Source organism: Danio aesculapii, chromosome 23 (assembly GCF_903798145.1).
Source record: "Danio aesculapii chromosome 23, fDanAes4.1, whole genome shotgun sequence".
Lineage (NCBI taxonomy): Eukaryota > Metazoa > Chordata > Actinopteri > Cypriniformes > Danionidae > Danio > Danio aesculapii.
The window spans coordinates 2,377,457-2,394,197 of NC_079457.1; the positions used below are offsets into that span (position 1 = coordinate 2,377,457).

At 43.5% G+C, this 16,741-nt stretch overlaps 1 protein-coding gene across 2 annotated transcripts in view; it reads right to left on the reverse strand.

Annotated features, from left to right (window-relative positions):
• Window positions 1–548: 548 nt before the first annotated feature.
• Window positions 549–16,741, reverse strand: part of dlg4b (discs, large homolog 4b (Drosophila)) — an 83,866-nt gene continuing 67,673 nt past the window's right edge. For both annotated transcript variants that reach the window (XM_056449184.1, XM_056449185.1), the window contains one exon: window positions 549–945. In XM_056449184.1, coding sequence (XP_056305159.1) covers window positions 839–945 — 107 coding nt within the window. In that variant the 3' untranslated portion in view covers window positions 549–838. The remainder of the gene's footprint in view (window positions 946–16,741) is intronic.

Consider the following 16,741-nt stretch of genomic DNA (forward strand, 5'->3'; position numbering starts at 1 on the left):
AAAACCATTGCACCCACACAGGTTAGTTTTGGTGGTTTATGAGGACTCTCCATAGACGTACCGTATTTTACTGTGACAAACTATGAATGTCAGAGGACCCCATTAATTATGATCTTAAACAATTCAGAATTACAAGGACATGTCCTCATAAACCGGCTCAATGTTGTATTACCTAGGTCATACCCATGTCAGTATACGCAATTCTGTCCTTATAAAACACCAAAACCATTACACACACACACAGGTTGGTTTTGGTGGTTTATGAGGACTCTCCATAGATGTAGCCTATTTTACTGTGACAGCTATAAATGTCAGAAGACCCCATTAATTATGATCTTAAACAACTCTGAATTACAAGGACATGTCCTCATAAACCAGCTCAATGTTGTAATACCTAGGTCATACCCATGTCAATATACACACATATATATATGGTAGATATACAGTATATTCTGTCCTCATAAACCACCAAAACCATTATACACACACACACTCACGCACACACGCACACACACACACACACACACACACACACACACACACACACACACACACACACACACACACATTAAGGCTAGTTCACACACACACACATACACACACACTTTTCCCTCTCTCACTGTTTCGGTAATGAACTGTTGCCATGGCGATGAGGTAAGCAGCCCCGCCCTCCTCCTGTAGAAAGGAACCGACACGGCTGAAATATTATCAGATGAATATTTACATGTCATGAGCTGATGGTGTGAATCTGCACACACACTGTGAACTGACCGCCACACACACACACACACCTGATGGAAGTCCTCGAGCGTGTGTGTGTGTGCAAGTGTGTGTGTGTTTACAGTCTCTCTCGCGCTGGGATCCAGATATACGGTCCGGACTGTTCCTCGATCACAGACTTCACATGATGGTAGATCTCCTCGAAGCTCTCGCCCTCCACGATCGCTGTCGAACATACAATAATACAATATTAATACAGTAACATACATGAACTCTCTCTGATAGTGATTTAAATAAAGCTGCTTTGGAATAATTACCGTGAAACGAACTATACAAATAAACATGAAGTGAATTTATATATTTACACAGCAGTTCTGTCTGGTTCTCGAATCTGATTGGCTGATAGCCGTGTGATATTCTGCAATATCAGCACTCCTACAGCCTTTTCACCCCTCTGTATTACTCCGCCCACACAGAGTGACAGCAGATCAATAAACTCACTACAGTTTGACAAATACTGCAGCTGTTGGACAACATCATGTACTATTGAGGCTTGTTTTAGTCAAGAATGTAGTTGTTTAGGTTGCAACTATGCAGTTTATTTATAAGGCTAGGGCCTGTTTTAAATATTTATAATTTCTGAGAGACAGTGCGTCGGCAGCCATCAGCCTGTCATACTGAGCAGAGCAAAGATGGTTGACGTTCTGCCACAAGATGGCGACAGAGACCGCATAATAAGTCCTTAAGGGAGAAAAACTGATCAAATCCTTATTAAACTGGTAAGTGACACTCTAAGTCGATCTCTCTCTTGTGTATGTTGTAGTGCTATATTTATACTATAGTAATTATAGTGTATTGACCGTGAAATTGGACTCACATATCAGGAATGTATGTATTTTGTGTTGGCCACTCTTTGTATAACCCTGAGTTACCTTTTGGCCATCCGTTTGTTTCTAATGAGTCTCCTGTTTTCGTTACTACAGACTAGTTCAGTAAACAGAAAGAAAGAAGAAATGCCCGCATGTGTTTAGCGTTTTTCCTTAGCGCAAACACAACAGTAATTTGCTAGTGGTGGCGCTCCTTTGGCTTTTTCAGAGGTAATAATTCATCTCCTGACTGCAACACAGAAATCTCTGGGAAATCTCTGTAGACTGATGGCGTTTCATGTCGTTCAGCCTTATAATCTTAACATGTCAGCAAAATCACCTGTTTTGTCATCACTTTAGGCATTACGCTATGGAGTTAGATTTGTTTCTTTATTATTCAATCAAAAATATTTCGTTTTAAAGAAAAATTAAGTAGTAATTAAAAAATAAAAGATTTCAAATAAAAACATGTTTAATTAAAAAACTTGTCAATGATAATAAAACATTTCGGATTGCAAAAAATAAACTATTGTCCTGTTATGCAGTTACCACACTTTTCATTGCACACTCATTCATTTTGCTCTCTCTTCTGCTGTCATTTATTGCACATCTAGAATCTAAGCTTGCGGGTTGAAATGTTTTGAACCCATGTATGTTGAGGTTAATTTTGTGTCTTTATTATTCAAACAAACATATGACGTTTTTGACCAAAATGAGGTACAAATGTAAACTATTGTCCTGTTATGCAGTTACTACCAGATTAATTCATTGTGTGCTCCTTCATTAGGGACCGAGCACCAAACGGTGCAAGGCCCTATTGGAATTGCTCCGTTTTTTATTATTAGGGACCGAGCACCAAACGGTGCAAGGCCCTATTGGACTTGCTCCGTTTATTATTATTATTATTATTATTATTATTATTATTATTATTATTATTATTATTATTATTATTCTTCTCCCGAATGAATCGCGATTTTGAGGGTCTAAACATGCCCGAAAACTCACGAAAATTTGCACACGCCCCAGAAGTGGCGAAAATTTACGTTTGTTATAGGCTTCGGAAGTGGGCGTGGCAAAATGACTCGACAGCGCCACCTAGAATATTGATACGGACAAGCCCCCGAGCCACGAATCACGCACACGCACGAAAATTGGCACACACCTCAAACATGCCAAAACCTACAAAAAAGTCTCAAGGAGCGATATCTCAAACCCAACAGGAAGTCGGATATTTATGGCTTCCTGCGGCGAAAAAGTGGCGATTTTGCCATTTCCAGGCGTTGTACTTTAACGAACTCCTCCTAGGGATTTCATCCGATCGACACCAAAATTGGGTTATGTCATCTAAAGGCCTTGGCGATGTTAAATTGCGAAGCTTTAGAGTTTTCGTCGATGGGCGTGTCCGTGGCGGCCTCGTAAATTTTGACGACTCGCCACGAAACATCAAGTCGTTATAACTCAGCCATGCATTATCCGATCAGCCTCAAAACTCACACGTTTGATAACCGTCCTGACCTGAACACGTTTACATGCCAATATCCCGATACAGTTATAGCGCCACCTGCTGGCTACAGGAAATGACCTGATTTACAGTGAAACAAACTCCTCCCACAAATTTCATGATATCAGCACCAAATTTGAGTGGTGTCATCTGAAAGCAGTATCGATGATATATTGTGAAGGTCTAGAGTTTTCGTCGCTGGGCGTGTCCGTGGCGGACTCGCAAACTTTGATGATTCGCCATGAAACATCAAGTTGTTATAACTCAGGCATGCATGATCCGATCTGCCTCAAAACTCACACATTTGATAAGTGTCCTGACCTGAACATGTTTACATGCCAATAACTCAATACAGTTATAGCGCCACCTGCTGGCAACACTAAAATTGCCTATAACTCAGCCAAACAATATCCGATCTGCCTAAAACTTCACATGGTTGATAAGATTGCTCTCCTGAAGACAACTACCTGCCAATATTGAGTCACAGTCATAGCGCCACCTGGTGGCAACAGTAAAACTGCCTATAACTCAGCCAAACAATGTCCGATCCGCCTGAAAATTCACATGGTTGATTAAAATCCTCTCCTGAAGACATCTACGTGAAAATATTGAGTCACAGTCATAGCGCCACCTGCTGACGGGAGCAAGTTTGGCTTAAATCTGTGATTTTCTCAGATTTTTTTATGTATCGGCCTAAATTATTATTGTTCGCGGTTCTCTGTCGTCCTACGGCCTCCGGGCGGCGGTGAGCCCGGGTGCGAGGTCCCTATCATCGCTGCTTGCAGCTTTAATTAGGGACCGAGCACCAAACGGTGCAAGGCCCTATTGGAATTGCTCCGTTTTTTATTATTAGGGACCGAGCACCGAACGGTGCAAGGCCCTATTGGAATTGCTCCGTTTATTATTATTATTGCACTATTGGAATTGCTCCGTTTATTATTATTATTATTATTATTATTATTATTATTATTATTCTTATTATTCTTCTCCCGAATGAATCGCGATTTTGAGGGTCTAAACATGCCCGAAAACTCACGAAAATTTGCACACGCCCCAGAAGTGGCGAAAATTTACGTTTGTTATAGGCTTCGGAAGTGGGCGTGGCAAAATGACTCGACAGCGCCACCTAGAAAATTGATACGGACAAGCCCCCGAGCCACGAATCACGCACATGCACGAAAATTGGCACACACCTCAAACATGCCAAGACCTACAAAAAAGTCTCAAGGAATGATATCTCAAAACCAACAGGAAGTCGGATATTTATGGCTTCCTGCGGCGAAAAAGTGGCGATTTTGCCATTTCCAGGCGTTGTACTTTAACGAACTCCTCCTAGGGATTTGATCCGATCGACACCAAAATTGGGTTATGTCATCTAAAGGCCTTGGCGATGTTAAATTGCGAAGCTTTAGAGTTTTCGGCGATGGGCGTGTCCGTGGCGGCCTCGCAAACTTTGATGATTCGCCATGAAACATCAAGTTGTTATAACTCAGGCATGCATTATCCGATCTGCCTCAAAATTAACACGTTTGATAACCGTCCTGACCTGAACACGTTTACATGCCAATATCCCGATACAGTTATAGCGCCACCTGCTGGCTACAGGAAATGACATGATTTACAGTTGTAACAAACTCCTCGCACAAATTTGGTCATATCAGCACCAAATTTGAGTGGTGTCATCTGAAAGCAGTATCGATTATATATTGTGAAGGTCTAGAGTTTTCGTCGATGGGCGTGTCCGTGGCGGACTCGCAAACTTTGATGATTCGCCACAAAACATCAAGTTGTTATAACTCAGGCACGCATGATCCAATCTGCCTCAAAACTCACACATTTGATAAGTGTCCTGACCTGAACACGTTTACATGCCAATAACTCGATAAAGTTATAGCGCCACCTGCTGGCAAACTTAAAATTGCCTATAACTCAGCTAAACAATATCCGATCTGCCTAAAACTTCACATGGTTGATAAGATTGCTCTCCTGAAGACATCTACATGCCAATATTGAGTCACAGTCATAGCGCCACCATGTGGCAACAGTAAAATTACCTATAACTCAGCCAAACAATGTCCGATCTGCCTGAAAATTCACATGGTTGATTAAAATCCTCTCCTGAAGACATCTACATGAAAATATTGAGTCACAGTCATAGCGCCACCTGCTGACGGGAGCAAGTTTGGCATAAATCTGTGATTTTCTCAGATTTTTTTTATGTATCGGAATAAATTATTATTGTTCGCGGTTCTCTGTCATCCTACGGCCACCGGGCGGCGGTGAGCCCGGGTGCGAGGTCCCTATCATCGCTGCTTGCAGCTTTAATTATTATTATTATTATTATTCCGCCCCTAATCGGGGCACTTTTGAGGGTCTAAACGTGCTCGAAAACTCACGAAACTTTGCACACACATCAAACGCGGCGTAAATGGTCGGCTGATATGGGTCTCGGAAGTGGGCGTGGCAAAATGACTCGACAGCGCCACCTAGAAAATTGATACGGACAAGCCCCCGACCCACGAATCACGCACATGCACGAAAATTGGCACACACCTCAAACATACCAAGACCTACAAAAAAGTCTCAAGGAGCGATATCTCAAACCCAACAGGAAGTCGGATATTTACAGCTTCCTGCGGCAAAAAAGTGGCGTTTTTGCCATTTTCAGGCGTTGTATTTTAACGAACTCCTCCTAGGGATTTCATCCGATCGACACCAAAATTGGGTTATGTCATCTAAAGGCCTTGGCGATGTTAAATTGCGAAGCTTTAGAGTTTTCGTCGATGGGCGTGTCCGTGGCGGCCTCGCAAACTTTGACGACTCGCCACGAAACAGGAAGTCGTTATAACTCAGGCATGCATTATCCGATCAGCCTCAAAATTCACACGTTTGATAACCGTCCTGACCTGAACACGTTTACATGCCAATATCCCGATACAGTTATAGCGCCACCTGCTGGCTACAGGAAATGACATGATTTTACATTGTAACAAACTCCTCCCACAAATTTGGTCATATCAGCACCAAATTTGAGAGGTGTCCTCTGAACACTCTAGCGATGATATATTGTGAAGGTCCAGAGTTTTCGTCGATGGGTGTGTCCGTGGCGGCCTCGCAAACTTTGATGGTTCGCCACGAAACAGGAAGTTGTTATAACTCAGGCATGCATGATCCGATCAGCCTCAAAACTCACACATTTGATCACCGTCCTGACCTGAACACGCTTACATGCCAATATCTCGATACAGTTATAGCGCCACCTGCTGGTGCCACCTATAAAAATTAAACGGACAGGCCCCCGAGCTACGAATCTCGCACACGCACGAAACTTGGCACACACGTCAAACATGCCAAAACCTACGAAAAAGTCTCTTGGAGCGAAATCTCAAACCCAACAGGAAGTCGTATATTTTTAGCTTCCTGCGGCGAAAAAGTGGCGTTTTTGCCATTTCCAGGCGTTGTACTTTAGCGAACTCCTCCTAGGGATTTCATCCGATCGACACCAAAATTGGGTTTTGTCATCTACAGCCCTTGGCGATGTTAAATTGCGAAGCTTTAGAGTTTTACTCGATGGGCGTGTCCGTGGCGGCCTCGCAAACTTTGACAATTCGCCACAAAACAGGAAGTCATTATAACTCAGGCATACATGATCCGATCTGCCTCAAAACTCACACAATTGATAACCGTCCTGACCTGAACATGTTTACATATCAATATCCAGTTAAAGTTATAGCGCCACCTGCTGGGAACAGTAAAATTGCCTATAACTCAACCACACAATGTCCGATCTGCCTGAAAATTCACGTGGTTGATTAAAATCCTCTCCTGAAGACATCTACATATCAATATTGAGTCACAGTCATAGCGCCACCTGCTGGCAACGGCAAAATTTCCTATAACTCAACCACACAATGTCCGATCGGCCTGAAAATTCACATGGTTGATTAAAATCCACTCCTGAAGACAACTACATGCCAAAATTGAGTCACAGTTATAGCGCCACCTGCTGGCAACAATAAAATTGCCTATAACTCAGCCAAACAATGTCCGATCTGCCTGAAACTTCACATGGTTGTTAAGACTCATCTCCTGAAGACATCTACATGCCAATATTGAGTCACAGTCATAGCGCCACCTGCTGACAGTAGGTAGTTTGGCTTATAACTCATCCACACAATGTCCAAGCAGGCTGAAACTTCACATGTTTGATGAGTTTCCACTACTGAACACATCTACATGCCAATCTTGAGTCACAGTCATAGCGCCACCTGATGACGGGAGCAAGTTTGGCATAAATCTGTGATTTTCTCAGATTTTTTTATGTATCGGCTTAAATTATTATTGTTCGCGGTTCTCTGTCGTCCTACGGCCACCGGGCGGCGGTGAGCCCGTGTGCGAGGTCCCTATCATCGCTGCTTGCAGCTTTAATTAGGGACCGAGCACCGAACGGTGCAAGGCCCTATTGGAATTGCTCCGTTTATTATTATTATTATTATTATTATTATTATTATTATTATTATTATTATTATTATTATTATTATTCTTCTCCCGAATGAATCGCGATTTTGAGGGTCTAAACATGCCCGAAAACTCACGAAAATTTGCACACGCCCCAGAAGTGGCGAAAATTTACGTTTGTTATAGGCTTCGGAAGTGGGCGTGGCAAAATGACTCGACAGCGCCACCTAGAAAATTGATACGGACAAGCCCCCGAGCCACGAATCACGCACATGCACGAAAATTGGCACACACCTCAAACATGCCAAGACCTACAAAAAAGTCTCAAGGAGCGATATCTCAAACCCAACAGGAAGTCGGATATTTATGGCTTCCTGCGGCGAAAAAGTGGCGATTTTGCCATTTCCAGGCGTTGTACTTTAACGAACTCCTCCTAGGGATTTCATCCGATCGACACCAAAATTGGGTTATGTCATCTAAAGGCCTTGGCGATGTTAAATTGCGAAGCTTTAGAGTTTTCGTCGATGGGCGTGTCCGTGGCGGCCTCGTAAATTTTGACGACTCGCCATGAAACATCAAGTTGTTATAACTCAGGCATGCATTATCCGATCTGCCTCAAAATTCACACGTTTGATAACCGTCCTGACCTGAACACGTTTACATGCCAATATCCCGATACAGTTATAGCGCCACCTGCTGGCTACAGGAAATGACATGATTTACAGTGAAACAAACTCCTCGCACAAATTTCATCATATCAGCACCAAATTTGAGTGGTGTCATCTGAAAGCAGTATCGATGATATATTGTGAAGGTCTAGAGTTTTCGTCGATGGGCGTGTCCGTGGCGGACTCGCAAACTTTGATGATTCGCCATGAAACATCAACTTGTTATAACTCAGGCATGCATGATCCGATCTGCCTCAAAACTCACACATTTAATAAGTGTCCTGACCTGAACATGTTTACATGCCAATAACTTGATACAGTTATAGCGCCACCTGCTGGCAACACTAAAATTGCCTATAACTCAGCCAAACAATATCCGATCTGCCTAAAACTTCACATGGTTGATAACATTGCTTCCTCAAGACAACTACATGCATATATTGAGTCACAGTCATAGCACCACCTGGTGGCAACAGTAAAATTGGCTATAACTCAGCCAAACAATGTCCGATCTGCCTGAAAATTCACATGGTTGATTAAAATCCTCTCCTGAAGACATCGATATAACAATCTTGAGTCACAGTCATAGCGCCACCTGCTGACGGGAGCAAGTTTTGCATAAATCTGTGATTTTCTCAGATTTTTTTATGTATCGGCCTAAATTATTATTGTTCGCGGTTCTCTGTCGTCCTACGGCCGCCGGGCGGCGGTGAGCCCGGGTGCGAGGTCCCTATCATCGCTGCTTGCAGCTTTAATTAGGGACCGAGCACCGAACGGTGCAAGGCCCTATTGGAATTGCTCCGTTTATTATTATTATTATTATTATTATTATTATTATTATTATTCTTATTATTCTTCTCCCGAATCAATCGCGATTTTGAGGGTCTAAACATGCCCGAAAACTCACGAAAATTTGCACACGCCCCAGAAGTGGCGAAAATTTACGTTTGTTATAGGCTTCGGAAGTGGGCGTGGCAAAATGACTCGACAGCGCCACCTAGAAAATTGATACGGACAAGCCCCCGAGCCACGAATCACGCACATGCACGAAAATTGGCACACACCTCAAACATGCCAAGACCTACAAAAAAGTCTCAAGGAGCGATATCTCAAACCCAACAGGAAGTCGGATATTTATGGCTTCCTGCGGCGAAAAAGTGGCGATTTTGCCATTTCCAGGCGTTGTACTTTAACGAACTCCTCCTAGGGATTTCATCCGATCGACACCAAAATTGGGTTATGTCATCTAAAGACCTTGGCGATGTTAAATTGCGAAGCTTTAGAGTTTTCGTCGATGGGCGTGTCCGTGGCGGCCTCGTAAATTTTGACGACTCGCCACGAAACATCAAGTTGTTATAACTCAGGCATGCATTATCCGATCTGCCTCAAAATTCACACGCTTGATAACCGTCCTGACCTGAACACGATTACATGCCAATATCCCGATACAGTTATAGCGCCACCTGCTGGCTACAGGAAATGACATGATTTACAGCTGAAACAAACTCCTCCCACAAATTTTATCATATCAGCACCAAATTTGAGTGGTGTCATCTGAAAACAGTATCGATGATATATTGTGAAGGTCTAGAGTTTTCGTCGATGGGCGTGTCCGTGGCGGACTCGCAAACTTTGATGATTCGCCATGAAACATCAAGTCGTTATAACTCAGGCATGCATGATCCGATCTGCCTCAAAACTCACACATTTGATAAGTGTCCTGACCTGAACATGTTTACATGCCAATAACTTGATACAGTTATAGCGCCACCTGCTGGCAAACTTAAAATAGCCTATAACTCAGCCAAACAATATCCGATCTGCCTAAAACTTCACATGGTTGATAACATTGCTTTCCTGAAGACAACTACATGCCAATATTGAGTCACAGTCATAGCGCCACCTGGTGGCAACAGTAAAATTGGCTATAGCTCAGCCAAACAATGTCCGATCTGCCTGAAAATTCACATGGTTGATTAAAATCCTCTCCTGAAGACATCGATATGCCAATCTTGAGTCACAGTCATAGCGCCACCTGCTGACGGGAGCAAGTTTTGCATAAATCTGTGATTTTCTCAGATTTTTTTATGTATCGGCCTAAATTATTATTGTTCGCGGTTCTCTGTCATCCTACGGCCGCCGGGCGGCGGTGAGCCCGGGTGCGAGGTCCCTATCATCGCTGCTTGCAGCTTTAATTATTATTATTATTATTCTTCTCCCGAATGAATCGCGATTTTGAGGGTCTAAACATGCCCGAAAACTCACGAAAATTTGCACACGCCCCAGAAGTGGCGAAAATTTACGTTTGTTATAGATTTCGGAAGTGGGCGTGGCAAAATGACTCGACAGCGCCACCTAGAAAATTGATACGGACAAGCCCCCGAGCCACGAATCACGCACATGCACGAAAATTGGCACACACCTCAAACATGCCAAGACCTACAAAAAAGTCTCAAGGAGCGATATCTCAAACCCAACAGGAAGTCGGATATTTATGGCTTCCTGCGGCGAAAAAGTGGCGTTTTTGCCATTTCCAGGCGTTGTACTTTAACGAACTCCTCCTAGGGATTTGATCCGATCGACACCAAAATTGGGTTATGTCATCTAAAGGCCTTGGCGATGTTAAATTGCGAAGCTTTAGAGTTTTCGGCGATGGGCGTGTCCGTGGCGGCCTCGTAAATTTTGACGACTCGCCACGAAACATCAAGTTGTTATAACTCAGGCATGCATTATCCGATCTGCCTCAAAATTCACATGCTTGATAACCGTCCTGACCTGAACACGATTACATGCAAATATCCAGAAACAGTTATAGCGCCACCTGCTGGCTACAGGAAATGACATGATTTACAGTGAAACAAACTCCTCCCACAAATTTTATCATATCAGCACCAAATTTGAGTGGTGTCATCTGAAAGCAGTATCGATGATATATTGTGAAGGTCTAGAGTTTTCGTCGATGGGCGTGTCCGTGGCGGACTCGCTAACTTTGATGATTCGCCATGAAACATCAAGTCGTTATAACTCAGGCATGCATGATCCGATCTGCCTCAAAACTCACACATTTCATAAGTGTCCTGACCTGAACATGTTTACATGCCAATAACTTGATACAGTTATAGCGCCACCTGCTGGCAAACTTAAAATTGCCTATAACTCAGCCAAACAATATCCGATCTGCCTAAAACTTCACATGGTTGATAACATTGCTTTCCTGAAGACAACTACATGCCAATATTGAGTCACAGTCATAGCGCCACCTGGTGGCAACAGTAAAATTGGCTATAGCTCAGCCAAACAATGTCCGATCTGCCTGAAAATTCACATGGTTGATTAAAATCCTCTCCTGAAGACATCTACATGAAAATATTGAGTCACAGTCATAGCGCCACCTGCTGACGGGAGCAAGTTTGGCATAAATCTGTGATTTTCTCAGATTTTTTTATGTATCGGCCTAAATTATTATTGTTCGCGGTTCTCTGTCATCCTGCGGCCACCGGGCGGCGGTGAGCCCGGGTGCGAGGTCCCTATCATCGCTGCTTGCAGCTTTAATTAGGGACCGAGCACCGAACGGTGCAAGGCCCTATTGGAATTGCTCCGTTTATTATTATTATTATTATTATTATTATTATTATTATTATTATTCTTATTCTTCTCCCGAATGAATCGCGATTTTGAGGGTCTAAACATGCCCGAAAACTCACGAAAATTTGCACACACCCCAGAAGTGGCGAAAATTTACGTTTGTTATAGGCTTCGGAAGTGGGCGTGGCAAAATGACTCGACAGCGCCACCTAGAAAACTGACACGGACAAGCCCCCGAGCCACGAATCACGCACATGCACGAAAATTGGCACACACCTCAAACATGCCAGGACCTACAAAAAAGTCTCAAGGAGCAATATCTCAAAACCAACAGGAAGTCGGATATTTATGGCTTCCTGCGGCGAAAAAGTGGCGATTTTGCCATTTCCAGGCGTTGTACTTTAACGAACTCCTCCTAGGGATTTCATCCGATCGACACCAAAATTGGGTTATGTCATCTAAAGGCCTTGGCGATGTTAAATTGCGAAGCTTTAGAGTTTTCGTCGATGGGCGTGTCCGTGGCGGCCTCGTAAATTTTGACGACTCGCCACGAAACATCAAGTTGTTATAACTCAGGCATGCATTATCCGATCTGCCTCAAAATTCACATGTTTGATAACCGTCCTGACCTGAACACGTTTACATGCCAATATCCCGATACAGTTATAGCGCCACCTGCTGGCTACAGGAAATGACATGATTTACAGTGAAACAAACTCCTCCCACAAATTTTATCATATCAGCACCAAATTTGAGTGGTGTCATCTGAAAGCAGTATCGATGATATATTGTGAAGGTCTAGAGTTTTCGTCGATGGGCGTGTCCGTGGCGGACTCGCAAACTTTGATGATTCGCCATGAAACATCAAGTTGTTATAACTCAGGCATGCATGATCCGATCTGCCTCAAACCTCACACATTTGATAAGTGTCCTGACCTGAACATGTTTACATGCCAATAACTCGATACAGTTATAGCGCCACCTGCTGGCAACACTAAAATTGCCTATAACTCAGCCAAACAATATCCGATCTGCCTGAAAATTCACATGGTTCATAAGATTGCTCTCCTGAAGACATCTACAAGCCAATATTGAGTCACAGTCATAGCGCCACCTGGTGGCAACAGTAAAATTGCCTATAACTCAGCCAAACAATGTCCGATCTGCCTGAAAATTCACATGGTTGATTAAAATCCTCTCCTGAAGACATCTACATGAAAATATTGAGTCACAGTCATAGCGCCACCTGCTGACGGGAGCAAGTTTGGCATAAATCTGTAATTTTCTCAGATTTTTTATGTATCGGAATAAATTATTATTGTTCGCGGTTCTCTGTCGTCCTACGGCCACCGGGCGGCGGTGAGCCCGGGTGCGAGGTCCCTATCATCGCTGCTTGCAGCTTTAATTATTATTATTCTTATTCTTCTCCCGAATGAATCGCGATTTTGAGGGTCTAAACATGCCCGAAAACTCACGAAAATTTGCACACGCCCCAGAAGTGGCGAAAATTTACGTTTGTTATAGGTTTCGGAAGTGGGCGTGGCAAAATGACTCGACAGCGCCACCTAGAAAATTGATACGGACAAGCCCCCGAGCCACGAATCACGCACATGCACGAAAATTGGCACACACCTCAAACATGCCAAGACCTACAAAAAAGTCTCAAGGAGCGATATCTCAAACCCAACAGGAAGTCGGATATTTATGGCTTCCTGCGGCGAAAAAGTGGCGATTTTGCCATTTCCAGGCGTTGTACTTTAACGAACTCCTCCTAGGGATTTCATCCGATCGACACCAAAATTGGGTTATGTCATCTAAAGGCCTTGGCGATGTTAAATTGCGAAGCTTTAGAGTTTTCGGCGATGGGCGTGTCCGTGGCGGCCTCGCAAACTTTGACGACTCGCCACGAAACATCAAGTTGTTATAACTCAGGCATGCATTATCTGATCTGCCTCAAAATTCACACGCTTAATAACCGTCCTGACCTGAACACGATTACATGCCAATATCCCGATACAGTTATAGCGCCACCTGCTGGCTACAGGAAATGACATGATTTTACGTTGTAACAAACTCCTCGCACAAATTTGGTCATATCAGCACCAAATTTGAGTGGTGTCATTGTGATTTTCTCAGATTTTTTTTATGTTTCGGCCTAAATTATTATTGTTCGCGGTTCTCTGTCATCCTACGGCCACCGGGCGGCGGTGAGCCCGTGTGCGAGGTCCCTATCATCGCTGCTTGCAGCTTTAATTATTATTATTATTCCGCCCCTAATCGGGGCACTTTTGAGGGTCTAAACGTGCTCGAAAACTCACGAAACTTTGCACACACATCAAACGCGGCGTAAATGGTCGGCTGATATGGGTCTCGGAAGTGGGCGTGGCAAAATGACTCGACAGCGCCACCTAGAAAATTGATACGGACAAGCCCCCGACACATGAATCACGCACATGCACGAAAATTGGCACACACCTCAAACATGCCAAGACCTACAAAAAAGTCTCAAGGAGCGATATCTCAAACCCAACAGGAAGTCGGATATTTATGGCTTCCTGCGGCGAAAAAGTGGCGATTTTGCCATTTCCAGGCGTTGTACTTTAACGAACTCCTCCTAGGGATTTGATCCGATCGACACCAAATTTGGGTTATGTCATCTAAAGGCCTTGGCGATGTTAAATTGCGAAGCTTTAGAGTTTTCGTCGATGGGCGTGTCCGTGGCGGCCTCGTAAATTTTGACGACTCGCCACGAAACATCAAGTTGTTATAACTCAGGCATGCATTATCCGATCTGCCTCAAAATTCACACGCTTGATAACCGTCCTGACCTGAACACGTTTACATGCCAATATCCCGATACAGTTATAGCGCCACCTGCTGGCTACAGGAAATGACAAGATTTACAGTGAAACAAACTCCTCGCACAAATTTGATCAAATCAGCACCAAATTTGAGTGGTGTCATCTGAAAGCAGTATCGATGATATATTGTGAAGGTCTACAGTTTTCGTTGATGGGCGTGTCCGTGGCGGACTCGCAAACTTTGATGATTCGCCACCAAACATCAAGTTGTTATAACTCAGGCATGCATGATCCTATCTGCCTCAAAACTCACACATTTGATAAATGTCCTGACCTGAACATGTTTACATGCCAATAACTCGATAAAGTTATAGCGCCACCTGCTGGCAAACTTAAAATTGCCTATAACTCAGCCAAACAATATCCGATCTACCTAAAACTTCACATGGTTGATAAGATTGCTCTCCTGAAGACATCTACATGCCAATATTGAGTCACAGTCATAGCGCCACCTGGTGGCAACAGTAAAATTGCCTATAACTCAGCCAAACAAAGTCCGATCTGCCTGAAAATTCACATGGTTGATAAAATTCCACTCCTGAAGACATCTACATGAAAATATTGAGTCACAGTCATAGCGCCACCTGCTGACGGGAGCAAGTTTGGCATAAATCTGTGATTTTCTCAGATTTTTTTATATATCAGCCTAAACTATTATTGTTCGCGGTTCTCTGTCGTCCTACGGCCACCGGGCGGCGGTGAGCCCGTGTGCGAGGTCCCTATCATCGCTGCTTGCAGCTTTAATTAGGGACCGAGCACCAAACGGTGCAAGGCCCTATTGGACTTGCTCCGTTTATTATTATTATTATTATTATTATTATTATTATTATTATTATTATTATTATTATTATTCTTCTCCCGAATGAATCGCGATTTTGAGGGTCTAAACATGCCCGAAAACTCACGAAAATTTGCACACGCCCCAGAAGTGGCGAAAATTTACGTTTCTTATAGGCTTCGGAAGTGGGCGTGGCAAAATGACTCGACAGCGCCACCTAGAAAATTGATACGGACAAGCCCCCGAGCCACGAATCACGCACATGCACGAAAATTGGCACACACCTCAAACATGGCAAGACCTACAAAAAAGTCTCAAGGACCGATATCTCAAACCCAACAGGAAGTCGGATATTTACAGCTTCCTGCGGCGAAAAAGTGGCGATTTTGCCATTTCCAGGCGTTGTACTTTAACGAACTCCTCCTAGGGATTTCATCCGATCGACACCAAAATTGGGTTATGTCATCTAAAGGCCTTGGCGATGTTAAATTGCGAAGCTTTAGAGTTTTCGTCGATGGCCGTGTCCGTGGCGGCCTCGTAAATTTTGACGACTCGCCACGAAACATCAAGTTGTTATAACTCAGGCATGCATTATCCGATCTGCCTCAAAAGTCACACGTTTGATAACCGTCCTGACCTGAACACGTTTACATGCCAATATCCCGATACAGTTATAGCGCCACCTGCTGGCTACAGGAAATGACATGATTTACAGCGAAACAAACTCCTCCCACAAATTTTATCATATCAGCACCAAATTTGAGTGGTGTCATCTGAAAGCAGTATCGATGATATATTGTGAAGGTCTAGAGTTTTCGTCGATGGCCGTGTCCGTGGCGGACTCGCAAACTTTGATGATTCGCCATGAAACATCAAGTTGTTATAACTCAGGCATGCATGATCCCATCTGCCTCAAAACTCACACATTTGATAAGTGTCCTGACCTGAACATGTTTACATGCCAATAACTCCATAAAGTTATAGCGCCACCTGCTGGCAACACTAAAATTGCCTATAACTCAGGCATGCATGATCCGATCTGCCTCAAAGTTCACACATTTGATAAGAGTCATGACCTGAACATGTTTATGAGCCAATATCCTGATACAGTTATAGCGCCACCTGGTGGCAACAGTAAAATTGCCTATAACTCAGCCAAACAATGTCCGATCTGCCTGAAAATTCACATGGTTGATTAAAATCCTCTCCTGAACACATCTACATGAAAATATCGAGTCACAGTCATAGCGCCACCTGCTGACGGGAGCAAGTTTGGCATAAATCCTTGATTTTCTCAGGTTTTT